The 23,058-nt window shown below is 47.3% G+C and overlaps 1 protein-coding gene across 1 annotated transcript in view; it reads right to left on the reverse strand.

Moving 5' to 3' along the window:
• Positions 1 to 4,029: 4,029 nt before the first annotated feature.
• DENND11 (DENN domain containing 11) overlaps positions 4,030 to 23,058 on the reverse strand; it is a gene marked incomplete at both ends in the record, with an annotated part of 44,114 nt that continues 25,085 nt past the window's right edge. The window contains 6 exons of the mRNA XM_079711521.1: positions 4,030 to 4,225; positions 5,894 to 5,962; positions 6,473 to 6,623; positions 6,761 to 6,892; positions 7,796 to 7,934; positions 12,220 to 12,373. Coding sequence (XP_079567647.1) covers positions 4,030 to 4,225; positions 5,894 to 5,962; positions 6,473 to 6,623; positions 6,761 to 6,892; positions 7,796 to 7,934; positions 12,220 to 12,373 — 841 coding nt within the window. The remainder of the gene's footprint in view (positions 4,226 to 5,893; positions 5,963 to 6,472; positions 6,624 to 6,760; positions 6,893 to 7,795; positions 7,935 to 12,219; positions 12,374 to 23,058) is intronic.

Genomic DNA, 23,058 nt, shown 5'->3' on the forward strand with positions numbered 1-23,058 from the left:
GACTTGGGAGTAAAAGGAGCCCTGAACTCCTCTTCCCCTACCTGAATCACAAAAGGGCTTCCCTGAAATGAGAGGGGATGGACTGGCCTGCTGAAGTGAGCCCCAGGTCTGCAGGATCCTCACTGCAGGGCGCTAAGTACAGCAGGAACGCAGGGAAAAGACCCGAGGACTGGCCTTTTCGCAGAGTCTGAGCCCACCAGCCAGGAACCTAACGGGGAGATGAAAGCCCGTGTGAGACACGCTAGTCCCCAGGCTAACCTTGCCTGTTTGAGAACTGTCATCACACCAAAGCAAGTTCACTGTCTTATTTTATTCAGCAGCGCCCTCCCCCTCCCTCTACCTCTCCAAGTGTGATCCGTCCTGGGAGTGGAGGAAGCACCCCAATTCATTCCCTGGGCTCTGCAGTTTCATTTAAAACAAAACAAAACAAACAGTCCCTGAGGTCCCCACCTCTTCCTGGAGGGTTGCTGTACTGCCGTTAAAAGGTTAACTCTTCACTGCCCTTTACAAAAGGTTCCCCAAAGGCCTCGGTTTAAAGGTGAATAATCTTACCTTTTTATTGCGTTTGAAGGGCTTTCAGTGTATCAAGACAAATAGCAAGTTCATCCTCATAACCACCAGAATGAAAAAGTGATTCAGCTATGATTTCATTTATCTTTATCTTCTAGCTAAAATATCATAGGTAGTTACACTGATAAATGAATCTTCACACGTGGTGTTGAGAATTATCTGCACCCTGTGCTATACTTAAATTTCCCATCTTGATTTTCACGTGGGACAAAACAAGGTAAGTTATAAATGCAAATTCCTGTGCTAAATTATTTCTATCAATAGATCAATGAATTCAGCTTCCCTTCCTCAGCCAAATGGAAGACATGATGCCAGGGTGCATGGTGGCCATGGGAGACAGATGCCTGCTGACCCACAGCAATCCTACCTCACTGAGGGCTGTACAGGCACTTACATTAGAAGGGATCTCCACCAGGCCTAAGGAGTGCTTCACGCTTAGCAAAAGCCAAAGCTAATTCTAAACTATTTTTTTGGCCCATACTTTTTGGTCTGGTGAAAGGTAAGTCCTACCATTTCTGACTCCTGAAGAGCCCTAATCCAGAGGACAACTGGACATTGTCCCAAAGGCTGAATGGTACCATCTGCCCAGCCTGCACAAGTGAAAAATCCATTTTACCAGGACTCTGTCGTACCTTACAGACATCAACAAACCCCAAGCCTGGATTCTAGGTCCCACAAGGACTCTCGCCACCAAGAGTTTCTTCTAACTTGACTCAGGGATGACCTGGCAGCCCCCGTGTCTCAGGTCAGCAGTGTTTCCAAGTTAGGACGTGGCTCACAGCTTGGCGTTAGATCAGGCTTAAAGTTCCCCAGCAGGACCAGGCCAGCTGGTGCAGGGGGGCCGTGGGGAGGGGGGGAGGTGGTCCAAGAGTCTAGAGGGACAGGAGGCCACCATCAGTCAGTGTACCCGAGGCTCCCAACCTGCTCCGGAAGGCCACAGTAGTAACAGTAAGCCCTGTCCCTGTGGAGGACAGGGAGGAGGGACATTCTCCAAAGCTTCCAAACAAAAGCAGGGGGGTTCTCAGAAAATATTTCCACAGTGACACAAAAGCAGGTCTGTGTGGCTTCTAGCTTCTGCCGTCCCTGTGCAGGGAGTCCTGCCTGGTACCTCACCCACGAATTCCCCTTTCAGAGACCTGGCAGCAAGTGACGCTGTGGGTGCTGCTCACCTGAGAGATCAGGGAGGAGGCGGGAGCCTTCAAACGGTGACCTCTGACCTCGGAAGGAAGAGGCTCCACATGTGCATTCTTGGGGGACGACAGGCAGTGACGAGGGTAACCACAGGGCAACAGCGCGCTGGCCAGCCCAGCAGAGGGCGCTGCACTTGACTCCTGCCCCCAACCCCCACCCCCCGAAGCTGGCCATGCAGGGAAGAACCAATTCTTGGGTTTCCTCTTCAAGGTCAGCCAAGCCCAGGGTGCGTATGACCTCAGAATGGCATTGCCTCATGGGTGCCCCCCTCCCAGAACCACCCCCAGCCCAGACCTCTGCATGAGCATCGGGGGGACACAGATGCCAGATGGACAGCTGCCTAGGACGGCAGGGAGCTAAAAGGAGCACAGAAGCTTGGGCCCACCATTCAGAGGGAAATACAGGCATCTCATCTTCATCCTACTACCTTTACATCAGCACGTCTGAGCTTGGAGTTACAATACCACAAAAACAAAAGCGTTCACACGCAGAAGGCCTCCGGAGCAGAAGTGCTTAAAAAGAGTGTTCTCCCCACAAATTCCCCAGCTGCACAGAAGGAGGGTCTGCTTGTGTCCTCCACGAGAATCTGACCTTCCCTTTTATGCCCGCCCCTACTTCTGACCACCCACCCCCAACTTAGAAAGCCTTGAACCTTTGGATACTACTAAAAGTATAAAAGTAACCATAACTTGACCCAAGTTAGAAAGGCCACCTCTTCTCCAGGGGCAAGAGGAGACAGTCACTCTTCCAGGAAAAAGGCAGTGAAGCTTCAGCTTCTAAACACAGATTCTTTTTTTCTTTTGTAAACATATGTATTACTGAAATGAAGGCTAAACCCACAGGGGAGAAAAATGTACAGTTTACAATTCAATGCCCAAACTTATTTATATACTTACATAAAAGATGCTACCTTGATTAATCAATGTCTGTTTGCATTTCCACATGTGAATTTCTTTAGTCTTGAATTCCATGTCAAGGAGCTACAGTGAAAATATTTTTAAATAAAGCAATAAGCCCTATAAAGCTAGTCTTGCGATAAGACATGGGATCCATCTATTTGGAAGTTATTTCTCTCTGCTGTGTCCATTTGCCTGGCTGGAACTTGGTCCCAGACAATGGATATAACTGATGGCTATTCCAATAACAGAGCCAGGCAGGAACAGTGAAAGGCAAGAAGTTATTTGTCACCAACAAAAAGACCTAAACGCTACTCCAGGAGCTAGCTTCTCTGGCTGACAGACTGTGGCTGTCTCACCTAAGCTGGCATCCACCGAACGCCCCAGCCAAAGAGAATAGGCAGGGCCGACAGGAGCTGTCCCAGGTCAGAACGCTCCAGAGCAAAGCGGAGGAGCTCATCATCCACACTCAGGTTTCCCAACTACTTTCCTGGGTGGAGGGACTGCCACGTTTGCTCTCTAACAAACCTGCACATCTCTGGTCCCAATTACTCAGCTCGACAAATGTCGTCTCCGCTAAAGAGAAGTCTGTTTACGAGGGCTCCAAACTGGTAGACACTCCTGTTAACATCGGCCCAAAGGAATCTGCCAGCCCATCCCAAGAGGAGGGGATTCAGAGAAAAAGGACTATTACGTGGAGTGGCCACCATTAACTTACTCAGAGAAAGGTCTCAAGGCTTCATTCTACAATTTTAGTTCTCAGGTGACTGAGAAGCAACCTCTCCCTGTCATCTGTCCTTACAGAAGCTCACACTTGGTGACAGAAATATCCTTTGTCCCTCTGTGAAGTCTCTTACCTACGTGAACAGAGAAAACACAGATTTACTCTAATAAACAGGAAAAGGGATTTGATCCCAAGACTAGACTCCCAGAACTGATGAAAATAACCTTGAAAAGCCACCTGGTCTAGCTTCTGCTTCAGGCAGGTGGACATCCAACGCCACACTGGACAGTTGTCTTATTCTTGATATGTCAAGCGACAAAGACCAGACAGAATTTCTCAACAGTCCAGCCCCACGTCTCCAGAGCTCGGCCCGCGCCTGGTGATACGCGGTCTTCGCCCATCTCCTCAAGTCCCTCAACAAGGCAATGAGAGAATCTGCTTTGATAACTCCTAAGACCAAACCGGCGGCAGCTCTGAAGGCGGTAGCTTTCAACGACCTACAAGACCAAGGTGCTCTCATCTTACCTCTTGGGAGGAAGGGAGGGAAGGCGATGCAAAAGTTACATTTGTTGGAAGTATGAACAGTATTCCTTTGTGTCAACTTAATGAAAAATCAGGCCATCTGGGGCCTGGGTGAACTCATCCTTCCTATGGGCAACAGGGGTTGTCAATGACCAACATGACATCGATGCCGTAGGCCTCCAGCAGGTCCATAAGAAAGCTCCGGTCTCCTTGGGGGTCTAGACCCATGCCCCGGGCATGCTCAGCTGTCAGAGTTTTGTCTTGACTGGCGGACACCTCCAGCAAAGTCTGAAATATCCGATTGTTTTGCTCTAGGAAAAACCTGCGTTCACAAGACAAGATGTGGGAAAGGGAGGGCAGAAAAGACACGAAAGCTCACCAAGTAAGCCACATGTGGGGAACCAAAACTACACTGCTTTGCTTGATATACTTTTAAATGGTTTCAAAACTCAGACATATCTTTTAAAAGAAGAAAACAGGATAAAAGTTAAACGGTTATTCAAGCGCCGCTAAGGTCAGCAAAGAACTGGCGTTAACCATGGTACGATGAGCAAAATCTCTAAGCAACTGATGGCCTGACTGCCAAAAATTTATTTTCCTGTTGAGAGGGAGGTCACTAGGGGTTTAAACACAGCTGTAGGGAGAGGCCCCCATAAACTCTGTTCCTCTCTTTCTGCTTAGTCATAAAGGGAAGAGAGGGACAGAAAACAAAACCAAAAAAACTGGTAACGCAGTTCTGAGGTCAAGACTTAATGTGAGAAAGTGAAATTCACCTTCAAAGCCCTGGATGGGTAATTAGAGCCCGTAGCAGGAGGTGAGCCTTCCTAGAGGCAGAGAAGGGCTCTGAATTGGCTCTCCAGGCCCTGAGGCACCCACACAGAAAAGGTGGAGCTCAGGGGCGCTAGGGCGGGCACGGGGCAACCTGAAGCCAGCCCCGCGGGAGCGGGCAGTGAAGGCGGAAGTGGAGTCAGCCTGGAGGTACCGCTATCGCCACAGTTCACCACCATCTGTGCGCAGCTGTGTGCTTTCGATTGCTTTTTTTGTTTTAATTATGCACAGAGCATGATTTGAATGTCACGAACTTACAGTACTGTATGAATATATGAACTGTAGTCAGAAAAGGCATTAACTGTCTAGACTTTTCAGCTGTGTTCCATAGAGCAAGGTGCCTAGTGCCCAAAGCAGCTCTGGGCGCTCTAGAATTTCAGATTCAATAGACTGTGTCAAGCCTTGATGAGACTGCTGGTTCTCTGCTCAGTTCCCAGATACTTTTACAGCTAAACAGCATGTATGCATTAGAAAGTACACTTTATTAGAGTCAAAGTACTGCACCTTTGTTGAATTATCAAAGCCAATATCAAAGCCAGAAACAGTTCTAACTGCAAGTGCTATTCACCACCCCCATCCCGGGAGGCAGGGTAGGAAGACCAAGCCGGAAGCTGGGAACATTGTTTCTGGTTCAATTACAGTTCTGTTCTTATCACTGAGCACTGTTTCACACAGCTGCTTATGAATGAGATCAATGCTCTGAGGTATAAAGGCCATGGCTCCCACCCTGACCACCAACAGCTCGGAAGGAAAGAAGTGTCCTTCGATTCAAGAGTTAAGTTTCTGATTATCCCATAATACTCAGTACAAGGAACTGCTCTATTCAAAGGAAGCAATGCAGTGAGAAGTCCCTGCATCCTGAGGGACACACAGAGCTCCTATGCAGCAGACATCTGGATGTAAATGCCCAGCAGGAAGACAACTGCAGGGACTCCCATTTTCTCTTAATAACCTTCCCCTGCTGCTTTGACTTTCCTGGGTCCCCCCTAACAGCATTTTGGGGCTCAGGTTGACTCTGTGTGTAGCCCAGCTCTAAGTGCCCTCGGTGGCAATAAAGGGTATCCTTGGGCTGCAGCAGGTAACACGGGAGGGATCCAGGCTAAAGCCCTTAGTGCTAAGGGACCCACGGGGAGGCCCCCGACCGCCGCCTGGGCCGACTTACAGCACAAAGAGGTCCTCTTCACAAGGGTTATAATCCTCTTCTACCTCCTGGGAATACAACAGCATCTGCCTGTCGGGGAGGAGACGACCGTCAGCCTCTGGCGCAGTGACAAGGACCCCAGCAATGGGCTGGGTCACCGGCCAGGCATCTGCATGGGCCACCGCCTCTCAGGAAGGAGGCTGATCCAGAGCGACACACACACCCTGGCCCCCGTCCAAAGGCAGGGAGAGCAGCTTGGAGGCCAGGGCTGGCTCTGCCCGTGTGTAATCCCACTCACGTGACCACCTTTCCTAACTGCCATAAAATAGGGATGAGGTGATGAGGCCATTTATTTCGCCACTGATAGCAACACGCTTCCTCGGGCCTCACAGATTCCAGAGGCCGCCAGAAAGGAGTCACCCCACACATGCCCGCTGCCCATCGGTATATGCTGGGAGCTTCCTCAACCCCGGCTCCCGGCAGGGGGGCAGAGATGTGCCCAGAGGGAAGGGGCGGCAGGTGGGCTTGACGGGAGCCCCCCACCCCCACCCCCCTGCTGTCCCGACAAGGGCAGCACGGCAGCCCCGGGCTCCGGTCTACCTCTGCTCGTTGAGCCGCCGGTACTTCTCCCGGTCGGCACTGTTGATCTTCAGCAGCGGCTGCAGGTGGTCGTGGTGCGTCTTCACATTCTGGTTGTCCACGTAGACGTCGTACAGCTCCCGCTTCTCCTCAAAAATCTTCTCGGTGGTGCCTGCGGGAGCTGGGCTTCAGGCGGCAGGACCCCGGAGGACGGCCCTATAGGGAACCAGCCCGACACTGCCGGGAAGCAGGGCCCCGGGCGACCCCGCCAGGGATGTGCGGGCAGGATGGGGCGGGCCCCGTACTCACAGGCCACGTAGGACACCTCTACCTCCAGGCTCTCGATGTCGGCCACGTTCACGTAGAAGAAAGGCTTGGACTCGGGAACGGTGCCCCCGATGCCAGGCAGGGAGACGTTGGCCAGGCAGCAGCAGCAGTACACTGTGGGGACAGCGGAGTGAGGCCGCCCGGGCCCCTCCAGCCCCTCCCTCCCAGCCTGCCGGCCACCTTCTCGGAGCTGTCAGCCCCACCAAGGTGCTCAAACCCAACGGACACGTTTCAGTCTTCGTCCCACGAGGCCCTGCTTAGCATTTGGCACTGGTGACCCTCTCCCTTCTCAGAACTCTTACCCACCGCGACCCCCGCACCTCCTGGTCCCCTCCCCTCTTCTGACTGCACGCCAACACCCCCTCTGCCTTCCGCCTTCACTGGCTCACCTCCCAGGCCTGCATCTTACACGCTGGCACGTCCCTCCTCACTCACATTCTCCCCAGATGACGGCACCCACCCACCGGCGATCAGCTCGGCCTCTGTGCCACCCCCAGGTCTGTCTCTCTGGCCCAGCCTGTCCCCCAGGGTCCTGACCCAACTGTAGCAGTGCCTCGAGCACCGCTCGAGAAGGCCTCAGAGCGGCACACGCTTGTCACGTCCAAGGTAACTCTGTCACACTGCCCCCACCTGCTCCTCCTCGGTCCCCCACGTGGTGGCTTCACCGTCCTCAGCATCCTAGAATCTTCCTCCGTTACCTCACATACATCAGAACCTTACAACCCAGACGCCAGACTTTGTCAGGTTTCTCTCTTAAACATATCAAGCATCCATCCTCTCTGCTTTAATCCAGACCCTTCTCCCTCACCAGACTACTGACGTGTGACCCGATCCGGCTTCCGTACCGCCAGAGTCCACATTCTACAACACTAAGCCAACCGTGTCACTCCCAGGCTTAAAACCCCTGAGGCCCTGATATGGCTCAATCCCTTCTGGCCTTGGCCAACACTGGAAAGACCGGGGCAGTTTCTGTTGCAGAGAACTTGGGAAGAGTCCCTGACTTTGGCTTCTAGTTACCTCTGTAGCATACAACGCCCACAGGAGGGGGAGAAAATATCAAAATGCGCTTTCGAAGTAAGGCAAATTTCCAAAGGATGAGGATCTGTTCCCCAAAGAACTTAATAAACTGAGACATGCAGCCAGCTGGGTGTGTGATCTGAAAAAATTAAAAGGGGGTGGGAGGGGAATAGCTTGTTAGAAATATTGCAAAAAAAATTCAATACAGGTGTGTGCTGACCACCCCTTCCCCTGCCAACAACGACAACAAAAAAACCAAGGTACCACCAAACAGATTCAATAAGGGACGGTTACTTCCATGTGAAATGGTATTTTTCACTTTGAAAGTCTTATCTTTAAGCTAGAGGTCCATCATTCAACAGCTCCCCTGATACACCGAAGTGTAAGTTTAGGGATCATTAAACGACTTTACCCGGGGGACGCGGTGCAGAGGAAGCAAAACTGGACGTAACTTCAGTTACGGACACCTCACTGACGGCAACCTCCAAACCCCCAGGGACGTCTGACGGACGCCTCAGTGAGAACTTTCAGCTCCCAACACGACTGAGCACCGGAAGAAAAGGATGCGCTGACAGTCCCGGGGGAGACCCCACGTGTACGGGGGCCCGGCTCCTGTGCGAGGTGACGTGTGGGCACAGGTGACAGGCTACCCCCCGGGACCCCCTGACACAAGCCCCTGCACCTAAGCCCACCCCCATCTCCTCTCGGTGCTGGATGCGAGGACCCTCAACCCTGAGGGTCGCCTCCCGGGACCCTGCCGCCAAGGCACATCCTGGGGTCAAGAGCTCGAGCTCTGACCCGGGGAAAGCTGGGGGCCAGTCCTGCTCTGCCCTCTACTCACAGGGAAGCCTCGGGAAAGCCAGCCAACATTTCGGGCTCTCTTTCCTCATCTGTAAAATGGGGAGACCACTGTCACATCCTTCATCTGGCTAGAAGGACCACTTGAGAAAAACCGTGTGGAACCCTTAGCACGTGGGAAAAGCCACATGCAGCAGCCACAACTGTCGCCGACGAGACATGAGGCTTCAAGCCAGGTGCTTTGTGAGCCTTTTGGAAGGTCACTTTCATGCTAAAGCATCAGAAGTGACATGGCTCTTCACCCGTTCGGGATGCAGGTGAGAGCGCTTCTGGAGGCAGGTGCCACTGGCGCCAAGGCGGCGCGCTGGGTGTGACACCTGGCAGCCCTCTGGGGCACCCGCCACCCGAGCCCCGGGGTGGCCGCAGCGCTCCTCCAGCCCCCCTCCTCCGGACCACCCAGGAGAGGACTTCCCTACCCAAGGCATCGCCCGGTGCCTGCGGAAGGGCTGTCCCCTGGGGGGCCCCGCCTGCCCTCTGCCACTCCTTTGCCACCACGTCCCAGCTCTCCGGGAGGAGGGCCGGCGCGAGACCACGGCCGCTCACTGCGGCCAGCCGCACCCTCTCGCGAAATCCGCGCGTCCTCTGCTTCCCTCCCTCCTCCCGGCTCTTCCACCTCGGCCCCCGCCGGCCTCCGCCCGCCAACCAGGCAGAACAGAGCCAAAGCCCCTCCAGTTCCTCTCAGCGCCCACTCTGCTCATCTTCACGCCCTAAACGTGTGCTTCTCCTGCACGAAGCCCTGGCAGGGTTTTGTCCAAATGTGTCCTGGGCCCTAGAATCCTAGAGTAAACCGGCAGCCCTCAATTCTGCCTGTACTTATTTATTCGTTCATTCATGGACACGTGTGCCTTCTGGCAAGAAGCATTTCCCACGTGCTCGCTTTGTGCCCTGAGCTAAGGTCTGGCTCCCACAATGAACAGAAGGCCAGGCCCTGCCCTGGCACAGTGTACAGGCTGGCGGCAGAGGCAGGTGCACAAGCCCTTAAAGGCCAGGCTGATGCGAGCCGCGATGGTGGGGGGGGAGCGGGGACTGCAGGAGGGCGTGCGGAGGCCTGCAGGTACGAGAAGCAGCCCCTCCTGGGCCCGGCGAGGGGCCCTCCTCACTTCGGAGAGAGGTGGCCCCGCAGTCTGCGTCTCGACCCTTCTCCGGCCCAGCAGCACAGTGCCACCGACATTTCTCCTGCTTTTGCTCCAAGCCATTTCCCTTCTCGTGGCCTTGTAGCTGCTTCTCTTGACTTGCCCAGTTCACACCTGTCTTCCCTCTGCCCTTTCATGCCAGGTACGCTCTCCTCTCCGTTCTTTCACCATTGCTGGCAAGCCCCTCGGGGTTCACGCTTCGTCCCTCACCTTTCACCTGTAGCCCCCTAGGAAATGTATCTGCTCCTGGGGCTCACTTCCCACATTTCTGTCTCCCACTTTCCCATTTCCCTGGGGGAACATTTACCAGCCACTGTTGGGCCTCTCAGAGAGACTGCAATCCTGCCTTCCTCTCACTTTCCAGGTTTTTTTTTTTTTCCTCTGTAACAGTCTTAAATCTGACCTCTACTTTATAAGCTGATTTAAAATTTTTCTTTATGTATGTGTTCACTTTGTAAAAAATTCACCAAACTATATACTTAAAATTTCTTAACATGTGGCAGGTGCACAGTGCCAGCGGTCTGAGCGCCAGCTGTGCAGGGCCCCTCCTCCAGCTCCTGCGGTTTTGATAACGTCACTTTTCCCTCTTTGTTACTCCAGCCCCGGGAGCACGTGGCAGGCAGCCTCCAAACCCCCAGGGACATCCCCACCTACTGGTGTTTATGGCCTTATGCAACCCCCTCTTCCTGTTGAGGAACTTGCTTTTAACCACGAGAATATGGCAACATTGCAGGGCTGTGACTTCCACAGTTAGGTACAAAGGATTATGACTTCCATCTCGCCAACAGTCTTTTTCACTTGTTGGCTTTGATGAAGCAAGCCATCATGTTGCAGAGAGACCCACTGGGGGCAACAAATAGTCCGCAGGGCGCTCAGTCCAACAGCCCTCAAGGAACTCAATCCTCCCAACAACCACGTGAGCTCAGAAGTGGATATTTCCCCAGTCAAGCCTTCAGATAAGACCCCAACCTTGACTGCAATCTCATGAGAGACCATGAAGCAGAAGACCCAGCTAAGCCATGCCTGGATCCCTGACTCACAGAAACAAATATGTACTGTTTTAAACCATTAATTTGGGGGCAATTTGTGATGCAGCAACAGATAACTAATATAGGGTGGTAGCCACTGTCTGTATTTCTAGTGTTTAGGTTATCCTGTTACCTTTCTGTGCCTTTGGTTTTCCAATTCCTGTATTACCAATTCCCTGTATTGAATTAGTTTGAAATATCTGACATAGTTTGTGTTTTCCTAACAAGACCCTAACTGGTACTTATTCAGGTTCAAATTCCATGGTCTAGTATTTAAGATTCTCTACAATCTGATTCCAACCTATTTTTCCAATTCTTTCTCTCCTGGCCAGCTGACATTGAAATTCAATCCCAGTCAAACTATTCTGCTCACATCCCATGAACTTGCCCTGTGCTTTCTCATGCCCACGACCTCACAAAGGCAGTGGAGTGGGGTAAGGAGTGAGCACTGGCCTTGGCATCAGGCCTGTGTTTACATCCTGGCTCTATCACCTACCAGCTATAAGGCCTTAACCAAGTCACTGAACCTTTATAAACCTCAACTGGTTTATCTGTAAAACATGGATTTAAAAAAAAAATCCACTTTAAAGAGTGCTGCAACAGGTACTGATAAATAGTCAGCAGAACGTCTAACTCACAGAAGGTGCTGACAAAGTGAGGGACCATGGTCCCCACTGTTGCTCATGCCTTCCTTCAGTCTGAAATTAGCTTCCCTCACGTTCCCCCAGCCAAATACTTCAAGGACCAACTCCTCTTCCAAGATGCCTTCCCAGAGTTCTCTAGAACTCGTGGCATAATTTCTCTACCAGGGAGACTGAAATTTCCACTGAAGTATCTTGTGACCACCTGTAGGGGACGGGAGATGGGAAGGAGGAAGTGCAGGATGGAGGAGGGGGGATGGGGGAAAAAGGAGGAGGAGGGGTGATCTTTATACCCTCCCAACGCCTAACACTTGGCTGGGTGTTTCGTTAATGGTAAATAAACATATTCTAGTATTTACAAAGTACTTCAGAAAAAAAATACACAATAAAGGAATACCGAAACTACTGTAACTAAGAAATATCTTAACTGCTCAAACTCTTCACCTTTAGTTCAAATGTCTGCCTTTAAACTACCTGAAGCAATCACTAGAATCAGGTCCACCTCATCCCCCTGGAGTCCACCACAACTGGCCTATCAATACGGCTTTGCACCATGATTACAGAAGTATTAGAAAGCGTATTAGTTTAAGATAACTTGCCTTATGTTTTAAAAGAATCAAATGCTTAGGTTACAATCCTATTCGATCAAAAGCAGACTTTGGGCATCAGCCCAAGACACAATTTCCTTATTCATTAAAACAATAATCAACAACTGCTGTCCCCAGACCTAAGTCCGGGGCTGTGTGAGAGTTTGGCTGACCTACCTTCATCTCGGGGTACATGTAGCGGTGGATGGAAGGCAGCCAGTAGACAGGGGGCAGGCTGCCACCTCTCCCCGGACTGGCGTGGAGCACCCCCTTCTTGTCCTCGTAGAATGCAGCCAGATGAGAGTAATGTCCCGGTGTCTCCAGCTGGTGTCTGCACGACACACACACACAGTGAGAATGGCTCTTCCCACAGACCTGCCACTCACTCCCTGGCCCCAAGGGAAGTAATACTTTGGTGGGGGTGGGGAGGGCAAAGGCCTGGATAAACTAAAAGACCCCCTTCTTGAGGTCGCCTAAAACGCCTCTGTTGGTGTTACAGAAGCTCCTTATGAAAAACTCTAACACAGGCTCTGAAAGTCCCCAACAGTGCTGTGGAAGCAACCTCCTCCTCCTGGGAAAGAGGAGGAATTAACAGACTGTAACTAACGTCTATTGTTCTCGAGCAAAGGATGCTTCCCAGAGAAGGGGTAACCTGGAAGACCACAAATTCCCTGCTTGAAAGCTGCTCTTTGTTTAGAAAGCACAGTCGTGTTCTTGCTTTGCTGATACAAAAGAATAAGACGAAGAGTACCCCTCAATGTCTCAAATAATGGAAAACAATTATTAGATGTCACAAAGGGCTTATAATTTTTGCACCAAGTAATAAAGTAATAAAAAGCTCAGAATCTCTTTTATTCCCCAACCTAGCCTGCTCGGGTGGCAGAGACTTGGCTGTGGGTAGTTCTGTCAACTGACCCCAAAATCAAAAAAGCAACATTGAGGCCCTGGAGCATCTGGACAATGGAGAATCCAATCCTGTCTTCAGGTCAAGCACAGGAGGACCATGGGTACCATATTGGCACTATGATTACTGACAGCACAATGGGTTGAACTTTAAATGAGGCCATAATCCAGTACCACTGGTGTCTTTATGAAAAGGGGAAATGTGGACGCGCGCGCGCGCACACACACACACACACACACACACACACACACACACACACACACACACACACACACACACACACACACACACACACACAAGAACACCATGTGAAAATGAAGGCAGAGATCAGAGTGATGCATCTACAAGCCAAGGAAGAGCAAAGACTGCAGAAGATAGGAGAGAGGCAATGAATAGATTCTCTCTCGGAGCCCTGGGGAGAAACCAAGCCTGCGGACACCTTGATTTTAGACTCCTAGCCTCCAGAACTGTAAGATACTACATTTCTGTTGTTCTCAGTCACCTAGTTTTTGGTACTTTGTTAGAGCAGCGTTAGGAAACTAATATAGGGAGAAATAAAAGGCACTAAAACCTTTTTAGTCCATTTAAATTTCTTTAGAACCCTATAATTTCCATTCTCTTACACTGAAAAAGAATCAAAATATAGCTTTACTGAGCAAGGGGAGGCATCGCCAATTACGGTTGGCCCTGGTACAGTGATGGCTGAAAGGCAATGATGCCCCCAACCTGTCATTGCCGGCTTCCTCCAAACGCTGACACAAACTCAGATTCAAGATTCGCACAATCCAACCGGTACCCAGCTGCTCCCCAAACATCTCTGCTCCAGAGGGACGTACAGCTCCTCATGTCAAGGCTACAGCTGCCACTTCTTCCCTGTGAGATCTCGGTCAAGCTACTGAACTTTTCAAAATCTGCTTTTTTTCCCCTCCTTAAAAACACAGATAACTAGTAACACCGCGATATCATTTTGGGGTGTAAATGGAGTTAAGCAGAAAATGAGCCTCATACATCTCAGCCCCTCACAGAACACTAGGTTCCTTCCTCCCTAGCACATGGGGCGGAGGCTAGCCAGGTGCACAGGGAGGGTTCGGAAACAGTGCGTAAACGGGGAAGATTCAGGCCAAGCCCTGGAAGAGAACTTCGGGCAAATTTACATTTTTTAAAAAAATTAATTTATTTTTGGCTGCACTGGGTCTTCGTAGCTGCACACGAGCTTTCTCTAGTTATGTTGAGCAGGGGCTACTCTTCCTTGCGGTGCGCGGGCTTCTCATTGCAGTGGCCTCTCTTGTTGAGGAGCATGGGCTCTAGGCACGTGGGCTTCAGCAGTTGTGGCACACAGGCTCAGTAGTTGTGGCTCGCGGGCTCTAGAGCACAGGCTCAGTAGTTGTGGCGCAGGGGCTTAGCTGCTCTGCAGCATGTGGGATCTTCGCAGACCAGGGCCCGAACCCGTGTCCCCTGCATTGGCAGGCGGATTCTTAACCACTGCGCCACCAAGGAAGTCCCAAATTTACATTTTTAAAAAGAAAAAAAAATCATCAAGTACACCCAAAAAAAAAGATCACAAAAATAAACTCTCCTCTGAGTGATAGCTCTTTAATTTGGGGGCTCCTACACATTTTGTTTTAAGCTTTGCAAAAGGAGGCAGTCGTGTGATGTAATAACAAATGACCTTGGGGGTATGTGCGTTTATAATCATTCCTTTCACTCTTACAAACGTTCACACGCTAGATGGGAAATCCATGGGGGCTAAGCTGTGTCTGACGATTCTGATGGCCGACTTCAGACACTCTTCAGGGATGTGTCAAAGGGATAAAAGCTTGATCACTACAAAATAACAGATAGACAATTAAGTTCAAAGGTGTTTCCATTAGGACCTAATTTCCTTAAAAAGAACCGTGGGAAGCATTTTATTGTATTTCTAATACTATGTTTTGGCTACTATTTTCCTTGTTGATTTGCCTCTGAATTAACTGTCCTACCTGTTTGACTACATTAAACTCTATACTGGAACCAAGATTCTAAAGAAAAGCTCACTATTAGGTTAGGGTCTCTTACACAAAAAGCTAGTTTCAGGATCCTGTCCCCTGACAGCCTATACCACTGGCTGATGGGACAGGAGAAGGCAACCACATGGAATACAGAACGCGAACACAGACACAAATATAATAGTTCCCGGATGAATGTTAAACAACCGTTTTAGGAAAGCCTCAAAGGTTAAACACTACATAGATTTTGCAGTAAACAAGATTGATTATCGAAGTGTAACACCAAGATAAACCCAAAGGTACTGAAAGGTACTGAAACAAGGCTGAGAGTGTTGGAAGATAGGCTGGGCTTCAAAGATGATTCAGGAGGAGGCCTTCCTGGTGATCTTACCTACACAGATACATGGATTAAGGAACACAGCCCAAGTATCTATGGAAACTGACCAAGAGACATGACAACGTGAAAATGAGAGGGTAACCGGCACAATACGCGCTACTGACCTGAAGCCACGGGCTCTGGGCCAGATCAAAGATTCCCCTGAAGGGCCAGAGACACTGGGGTACTATGTAAGCCCACAGCCCCTCCACTGATACAACGTAAGCTATGTGTCCATGCTGATGCCCACTGCAACTAACCCTCCCTTCCCCACCACACCAGGCAATAATGCACCCAATGTAAGTATCAGAGGTGCCTCTGTTCAGCAATCACACTTCATCACTCCTGTGTACTCATTACTGCTCTGCAGCAGTCTGTTTTCCGGCCTCGCAAGTACAGAAGAACAGGCATTCCCACTTGCTGCTGGTGCAGGTACGACATGGTACCACCTTTCTGAAGGGTCACTTGAAATTTGTATCCAATTGTACCCTGTATGTACCCTGCAACCCAACGATTCCATTTCTAGGAACGAGGCCTAAAGATCTGTATATGGATATGAACAATCATTTACCCGTAAGGATACTCATGTTCACGGTGGTGAAAAATAAGAAACCGCCTAAAAGCCCAATAACAGTGAAACAACTGAATAAACTGTAATTCGTCCATATACTGAGATGTTATGGAACCACCAAAATGACGATGAGGACTATGATTATTCATGATCATTGAAAGGTTAACACACCTTTCAGTTAGAAAATTTAGATACTGAATGACCTCAACATTCTTTTTTTTTTAATTAATGTGTATGTACACATTTATACATGGTAAAAAGACCAGAAAGATATAAATGTTAACAGCAGATATGTCTGGCTAGTGGGATTACGTTCTTTTTTTTTTTTTTTTTTTGCGGTACGCAGGCCTCTCACTGCTGTGGCCTCTCCCGTTGCGGAGCACAGGCTCCGGACGTGCAGGCTCAGCGGCCATGGCTCACGGGCCCAGCCGCTCCGCGGTATGTGGGATCTTCCTGGACTAGGACATGAACCCATGTCCCCTGCATTGGCAGGCGGACTCTCAACAACTGCACCACCAGGGAAGCCCAACGTTCTTTTTTTCCCGTTAACCTTTGTCCCTTTTTCAGTTTTCTGCAATAACTCTATGTTAATTTTATATTTAGTCTTTTTAAACTTTTCAATATGGAAAATTTCAAACATAAACAAAAAGTAGAAAGAAGAGAATAATAGACCCCATTATCCACCACTTAGTTTCAACAATATTTTATCAATATGGTTACATCTATACCCTATCCGCCCGCCCACCCACCACTCTTTCCCCTGAAATGTTGTAAAGCAAATCCCTTATAACATTTTACCCATAAATATGCCAGCATACATCTCTAACTAATAAAGTCTATTTAAAAAATAACATAACCACCACGGCATTATCTTGCCTAACAAAATAATGTGCCTTAATCCAAACTAATATCCAGTCCACTTTCAAATTATACCAACTGTCCCTGAAATGTTATTTTACAGTAGGTTGTTTGAATCATGATCTGAGCAAGGTCAAAAATGTGGTTTAAAATTAATCCATTAAAATTATATAGTAGTTCTCCAATATCTTCTGATTAATAAGAAATAGTCATAGAAAAGACTCTCTAACTAGGGAGATATCGAAGCCAAGAGTTATGGATGAAATATTAACAAATAACATTAGGATATCATAAGTAAGAATAAATATAAAAAACATGGATTCAGTGTTTTCAAAAATCAAGTCTAGTTAATTTATATAAAAGTCATTTCTGCAGTCAAGTATCACCCCTGCCTAGACCTGGGCTTACATCACTACGCTTCTTTCTTTTCCTCATACCTTCTCATGCAAGTCCTTCTCTCATGTTACCCTGAGCCCTCTTTAATCACCAAACTGCAAAACCATTCTAGCTATGACTCAAAATCTAGAAGCCATAGGAATATTATCGAACTCAAGGAAGAAAAACATCTGCATGACAAAAAGTAATGTTAAAAGACAAACGACAAAGTGGAAAAAATATCACAAAGAACAAATCTCCATATTACACAAAGAACTCTTAGAAATTAATAAGAAAAAACCAATGATCAAAAAATAATGTAGCAAAAAAAAAAATAATGTAGCAAAGGCTCGGAACAGTTCACAGAAGAGGAAATATAAATGACTCAAGCATGTATGAAGATGCTCATCCTCACTCCTAAGAAAAATGCAAATTAAAATTATACTTGGGCTTCCCTGGTCCGGGAAGATCCCACATGCCGCGGAGCAGCTGGGCCCGTGAGCCATGGCCGTTGAGCCTGCGCGTCCAGAGCCTGTGCTCCGCAACGGGAGAGGCCACAACAGTGAGAGGCCCGTGTACCGCAAAAAAAAAAAAAAAATTATGCTCATGTACCATGTTTTACCAATCAGAATGCCAAAAATCCACAGGTTGTATTTTTGTGTGGGCAATGCTGTGAGGAAACAGCATTCTCTTGCATTACTGCCGGGCATGTAAAATGGTACAATCTCTATGTAAAGCAATTTGACAATATCTATTAAACTTACAAACACATATGCTCTTTGAATCACCAATTTCATTTCTAGAAATTTAATGTACACATATACTACTCATGTGTGAAATTATACTTGCTCATAGGTATCCAGTGCAGCCTCATAACAGCAAAAGACTGGAAACAACCACATGTCTATCAGTAAGCGACTTGATAAAGCAAGCATGGTTCTTTTACACAGGGCACATAATACAACTGTGAGAAACAATGAAGAAGCTCTCCATGTACTAATATGAGAAGATCTCCCAGATATATTGTTGAATGAAAAAGGCAAGGTGCAAACAACATGTATAACATGCCACCTTTTGTAGGAAAAGAGGGAAAATAAGAATATACATTTGTATTTGTATATACACATACACAAACTTTGGAAAGATACATTGGAAATCAGCAGTGATTACTGGGATTATTGGATGGATATGGGAACTGGGTGAAGACTTCACTTTATGCCAGTGGTTGAGACTGCCACTCTCTTCTTCCCTTAGTAACAGAACCTTCCAAAATTTAGCTGGTCACATGGCCACCCAGTTAAGGACCCCATTTCCTAGACTGTCTTGCTGCTAGGTGTGGCTAGAAACTAAGAATAAGTCAATGAAATGTGGGCAGAAGCGATGTGTTCAATTTCGGGGATTCCTGTGGGTTTCCCCTTCCTGTAAGACCCAGTCATGGTGAATCAACTTTTACCATGTGGGTGAGGACAATACTCTAGCAGATGGCAGGATACAAAACAGAAAGACTTGGGTCCCAGAAATGACCCAGGGGAACAAAGCCATCTACCACACTGGACTACTTCCCTTCCCCTGGGATTGTCACGCTAGAAAAGCTGTACTTCTACCTTGTTTGAGTCACCGTATTTTGGGTTTCTTTGTTAGAGCAACTTAGCCTGGATGTGAGCTAAAGCAGAAAATGATATTTAGGAATGATTTACCATAGTATCAAAAACCACATTGTAGCATTGGCTTAGTAGCTAGAAAGGGAAGATCGCTAAAAACAAAACAAAACAAAAAAACCACAACAATAACAAAAAAAAAATCTTTGCTAGAACTTCAATAACTTGGAAGACAGGGCTTGTATCATCTGAACTTGTAACTTTAAGGGAAGCAGTGAGAAACAGAGGACTGATAGCTCCTTGATGTTTTTAGTTTTTAGTAGTTTTCATCTTACTACTACAACAGCAAGATGGAAATAAGCAAGACTTGGTCAGTTTGCAAGCAGAAGTGGTGGGATATACAGCATAGGGTGGACATTCTGAGGTCTGCAACATAAATTAACTGAGACTTGAAATATTTGGGACCCCACGGGACTGAAAAAACCAATCCCTCTGTACCCAAAAAGCAGGAGATAACCTAGAGAAATGGAAATAAAAACAAAAATAGACAAATGGGACCGAATGAAACTTAAAAGCTTTTGCACAGCAAAGGAAACTATAAATAAGACAAAAAGACAACCCTCAGAATGGGAGAAAATATTTGCAAATGAAGCAACTGACAAAGGATTAATCTCCAAAATATACAAGCAGCTCATGTAGCTCAATATCAAAAAAGCAAACACACCAATCCAAAAATGGGCAGAAGACCTAAATAGACATTTCTCCAAAGAAGATATACAGATTGCCAACAAACACATGAAAAGATGCTCAACATCACTAATTATTAGAGAAATACAAATCAAAACTACAATGAGATATCACCTCACAGTGGTCAGAATGGCCACCATCAAAAAATATACAAACAGTAAATGCTGGAGAGGGTGTGGAGAAAAGGGAACCCTCTTGCACTGTTGGTGGGAATGTAAATTGATACAACCACTATGGAGAACAGTATGGAGGTTCCTTAAAAGACCCAGCAATCCCACTACTGGGCATATACCCTGAGAAAACTATAATTCAAAAAGAGTCATGTACCACAATGTTCACAATAGCCAGGACATGGAAGCAACCTAAATGTCCATCGACAGATGAATGGATAAAGAAGATACGGCCCATATATACAATGGAATATTACTCAGCCGTAAAAAGAAACGAAATTGAGTTATTTGTAGTGAGGTGGATGGACCTAGAGTCTGTCATACAGAATGAAGTCAGAAAGAAAAAAACAAATACCGTATGCTAACACATATGTATGGAATCTAAAAAAAAAAAAAAACAGGTTCTGAAGAACCTAGCGGCAGGACAGGAATAAAGACACAGACATAGAGAATGGACTTGAGGACATGGGGAGGCGGAAGGGTAAGCTGGGACGAAGTGAGAGAGTGGCATGGACATATATACACTACCAAATGTAAAACAGATAGCTAGTGTTCCCACTAGCTATGCAGCCACATAGCACAGGGAGATCAGCTCGGTGCTTTGTGACCACCTAGAGGGGTGGGATAGGGAGTGTGGGAGGGAGACACAAGAGGGAGGAGATATGGGGATATATGTATACGTATAGCTGATTCACTTTGTTATACAGCAGAAACTAACACACCACTGTAAAGCAATTATACTCCAATAAAGATGTTAAAAAAATTAAAAAAGAAAAAAAAATGCAGGAGATAAGAATTTCTCTCAAAGCCTCTAAGAAACTCTCCCAGACATGGGAGTCTGCCCATTTATAAAGCCCAGATTTAGGCTACAGTCTCAAGGTAGTTGCCATTAAAACCAGGGAAAGATAGATAGGCCAAGAACAGTGATCAGTAGTAACTAGGCCACCATCTACTGACTTAAAAACTAAGACCCAGAGGAGATCTTTGGCAGTGGATATTTTTACATGGAATTGAGTGGAAGCAAACAGACCAAGAAGCCTATTCAGTTTTTGAGGGATCTGTATTGTCACATTCTTGTTTACGGCCATACCACCCTGAAATCGCCAGATCCCATCTGTATTGTCATGTTCTTGGCCTATATAAGCCGCTGACTTCTCAACCCTTAAAGAAATCACTAGACCCCCCAATCCACACCAGCAGGAAACATGTTCCAAAGCCATGCAGCTTTTCTCCAATGTTCACCAATGCCTGCTTCAAAAGTGGTTATGGCACAAAATGGATAAAGAACCCCCAGAAGGCAAAGCCAGGAGCCATGGAGGAATATGGACAAGGGGATTCTAGTGAGCAGAACCATGGTGTAGCCAGGAGCATACTGCTCTGTGAGGACAAGGGGTCTTTGCCATCCCTGCTCAGCAGAATTTCATTATTATTATGGACTAATGACCGCTCATATTATTTCTCATTCTTCTTTTTCAAATGGGAGCTTGTACTGTGGTTCCTTCTCTACTTCTATATTGTATTTGGGAGGTGGGAATGGAGGACGTGACTGTTCTTTCATAGCCTTCCAGGATAAGAGAACCATGTCCTGATTGCCTCAAATCACACAGAAACCCTGGATTTTAGACTAGAAACATTAACCAGATGAGACTCTATGATGTCTCGGGGTGGGAGGAATGTCCTCTGTGTCTGGGAAGAAGAGTACACACGGATACCTAGGTCGCCAGGGGGGCAAACTGAAGCAGAGGCTGTTATAATTTCCTCCAAATCCATTTTTCTCTTCTTCCTGTTTGCAACAGGAGCCCCCGAATTTTAACTGGTCACAAGGTCACCCAACTAGAGACTACCTTTCCCAGTGTCCTTTGCTGTCAGGTGTGTCTTTGTGATTGAGGACTTGACAATGGGATATGAGAAGTGATGTATGCAACTTCTAGATCCTTCATTCCTCCCTACGGGCTGGAATGCAGACATAGTAGTGGTGAGCAGCTTCAAACAGGTGAGAAGAACACCTTAGAACACAAAATCACTCTTAGGATATGGTAGAGTAATAAGAGAAGCAGAGTGGGCCCTGAATTGTGGGGACAGCAGGCTGCTCACCCTGACCACCCTCCTACTTCTAGAACGTTACATGGGGAAGAATCTTCATTTGAGTCTGTGTATTTTGGGGCCTCCGTTATTACCATTTAGCCAGGGCTCTAATAGAATACCTCCTTATAATTTTTGGCTTTTGAACCACGAGAATGTATTGCCTCCTTGGGAAATTAATTTTTCAAAAGCAGTAATAATTTTTTTAAAGTGTCAAGATCCCAATAAAAATGGTTTTTTTTTAAATTCAATGTTACTTCTGAGACACAAAACTGAGGAAATATTTCAAATACAGAAAAATATGTATCACAGCTCCAAACTGTAGAGGAGCAGTGAAAACAATCAGAAGCATGTTAACTGCTTAACCATAGGGAACAATCGAGTAAACTAATGGGACAGCTCTAGCACTACAGAGCTATTAAAATAATCATCAAGGGCTTCCCTGGTGGCGCAGTGGTTGAGAGTCCGCCTGCCGATGCAGGGGACACGGGTTCGTGCCCCGGTCCGGGAAGATCCCACATGCCGCGGAGCGGCTGGGCCCGTGAGCCATGGCCGCTGAGCCTGCACGTCCGGAGCCTGTGCTCCGCAACGGGAGAGGCCACAACAGTGAGAGGCCCGCATACCGCAAAAAAAAAAAAAAAAAAAAAAAATAATCAAAATGAAAAATATGGAGGACAATGGGGAGAAAACATACACATAACTCATGTTCCTGAAGAAGGGAAAATGCAGAGGAAAAGTTAAGTGTTTTATTGTAGAAAAAAAGGTTCCTGAAATTAAAAATAAATGTCATATCTATAGATAAAAAGGGACAAACTATCCCAGAAAAAAACTGTTCAGAAACATCACAGATAAAGAATCTATAGGGATCTAGACAAAAGAGACTTCTCTGAAACAACCAATATCAGAATATTGCTGTGCAATATTTATAGCATCCTGAGAGGAAGGAAGAAAAGATTTAAGGATCTTATATCCAGCCAAGAGTAAAGGTAAAAGACCAATACTATCAAGTATGTAAGATTTCAGAGAAGGCAGCACCCATGATCCTTTCACGAAAAAAAAAGAAACAAAAGATGCTTGATGGCAAAATCCAACCAACCAAGAAATAAATCACGGGCTCTGGAACGTAGCAAGACACAGTTAAGCCCTGGATGTGGTCGTAAACATATAACTGAGACTTAAGAATCATGGGAATTGTGATTACAGAACTAAATGTAATAAATCTCACAGTATATGAAAGTTGAGAAGTAAAGTCGGGGAGGGGTTCTGGGAAGAAGTATAAGATACCTGACTGTCTACAACTAAAACACAACCTAAAAGCACCAATGACACCTATACAAAGATTTGTGCACT

Source organism: Hyperoodon ampullatus (assembly GCF_949752795.1).
Source record: "Hyperoodon ampullatus genome assembly, chromosome: 9".
Lineage (NCBI taxonomy): Eukaryota > Metazoa > Chordata > Mammalia > Artiodactyla > Ziphiidae > Hyperoodon > Hyperoodon ampullatus.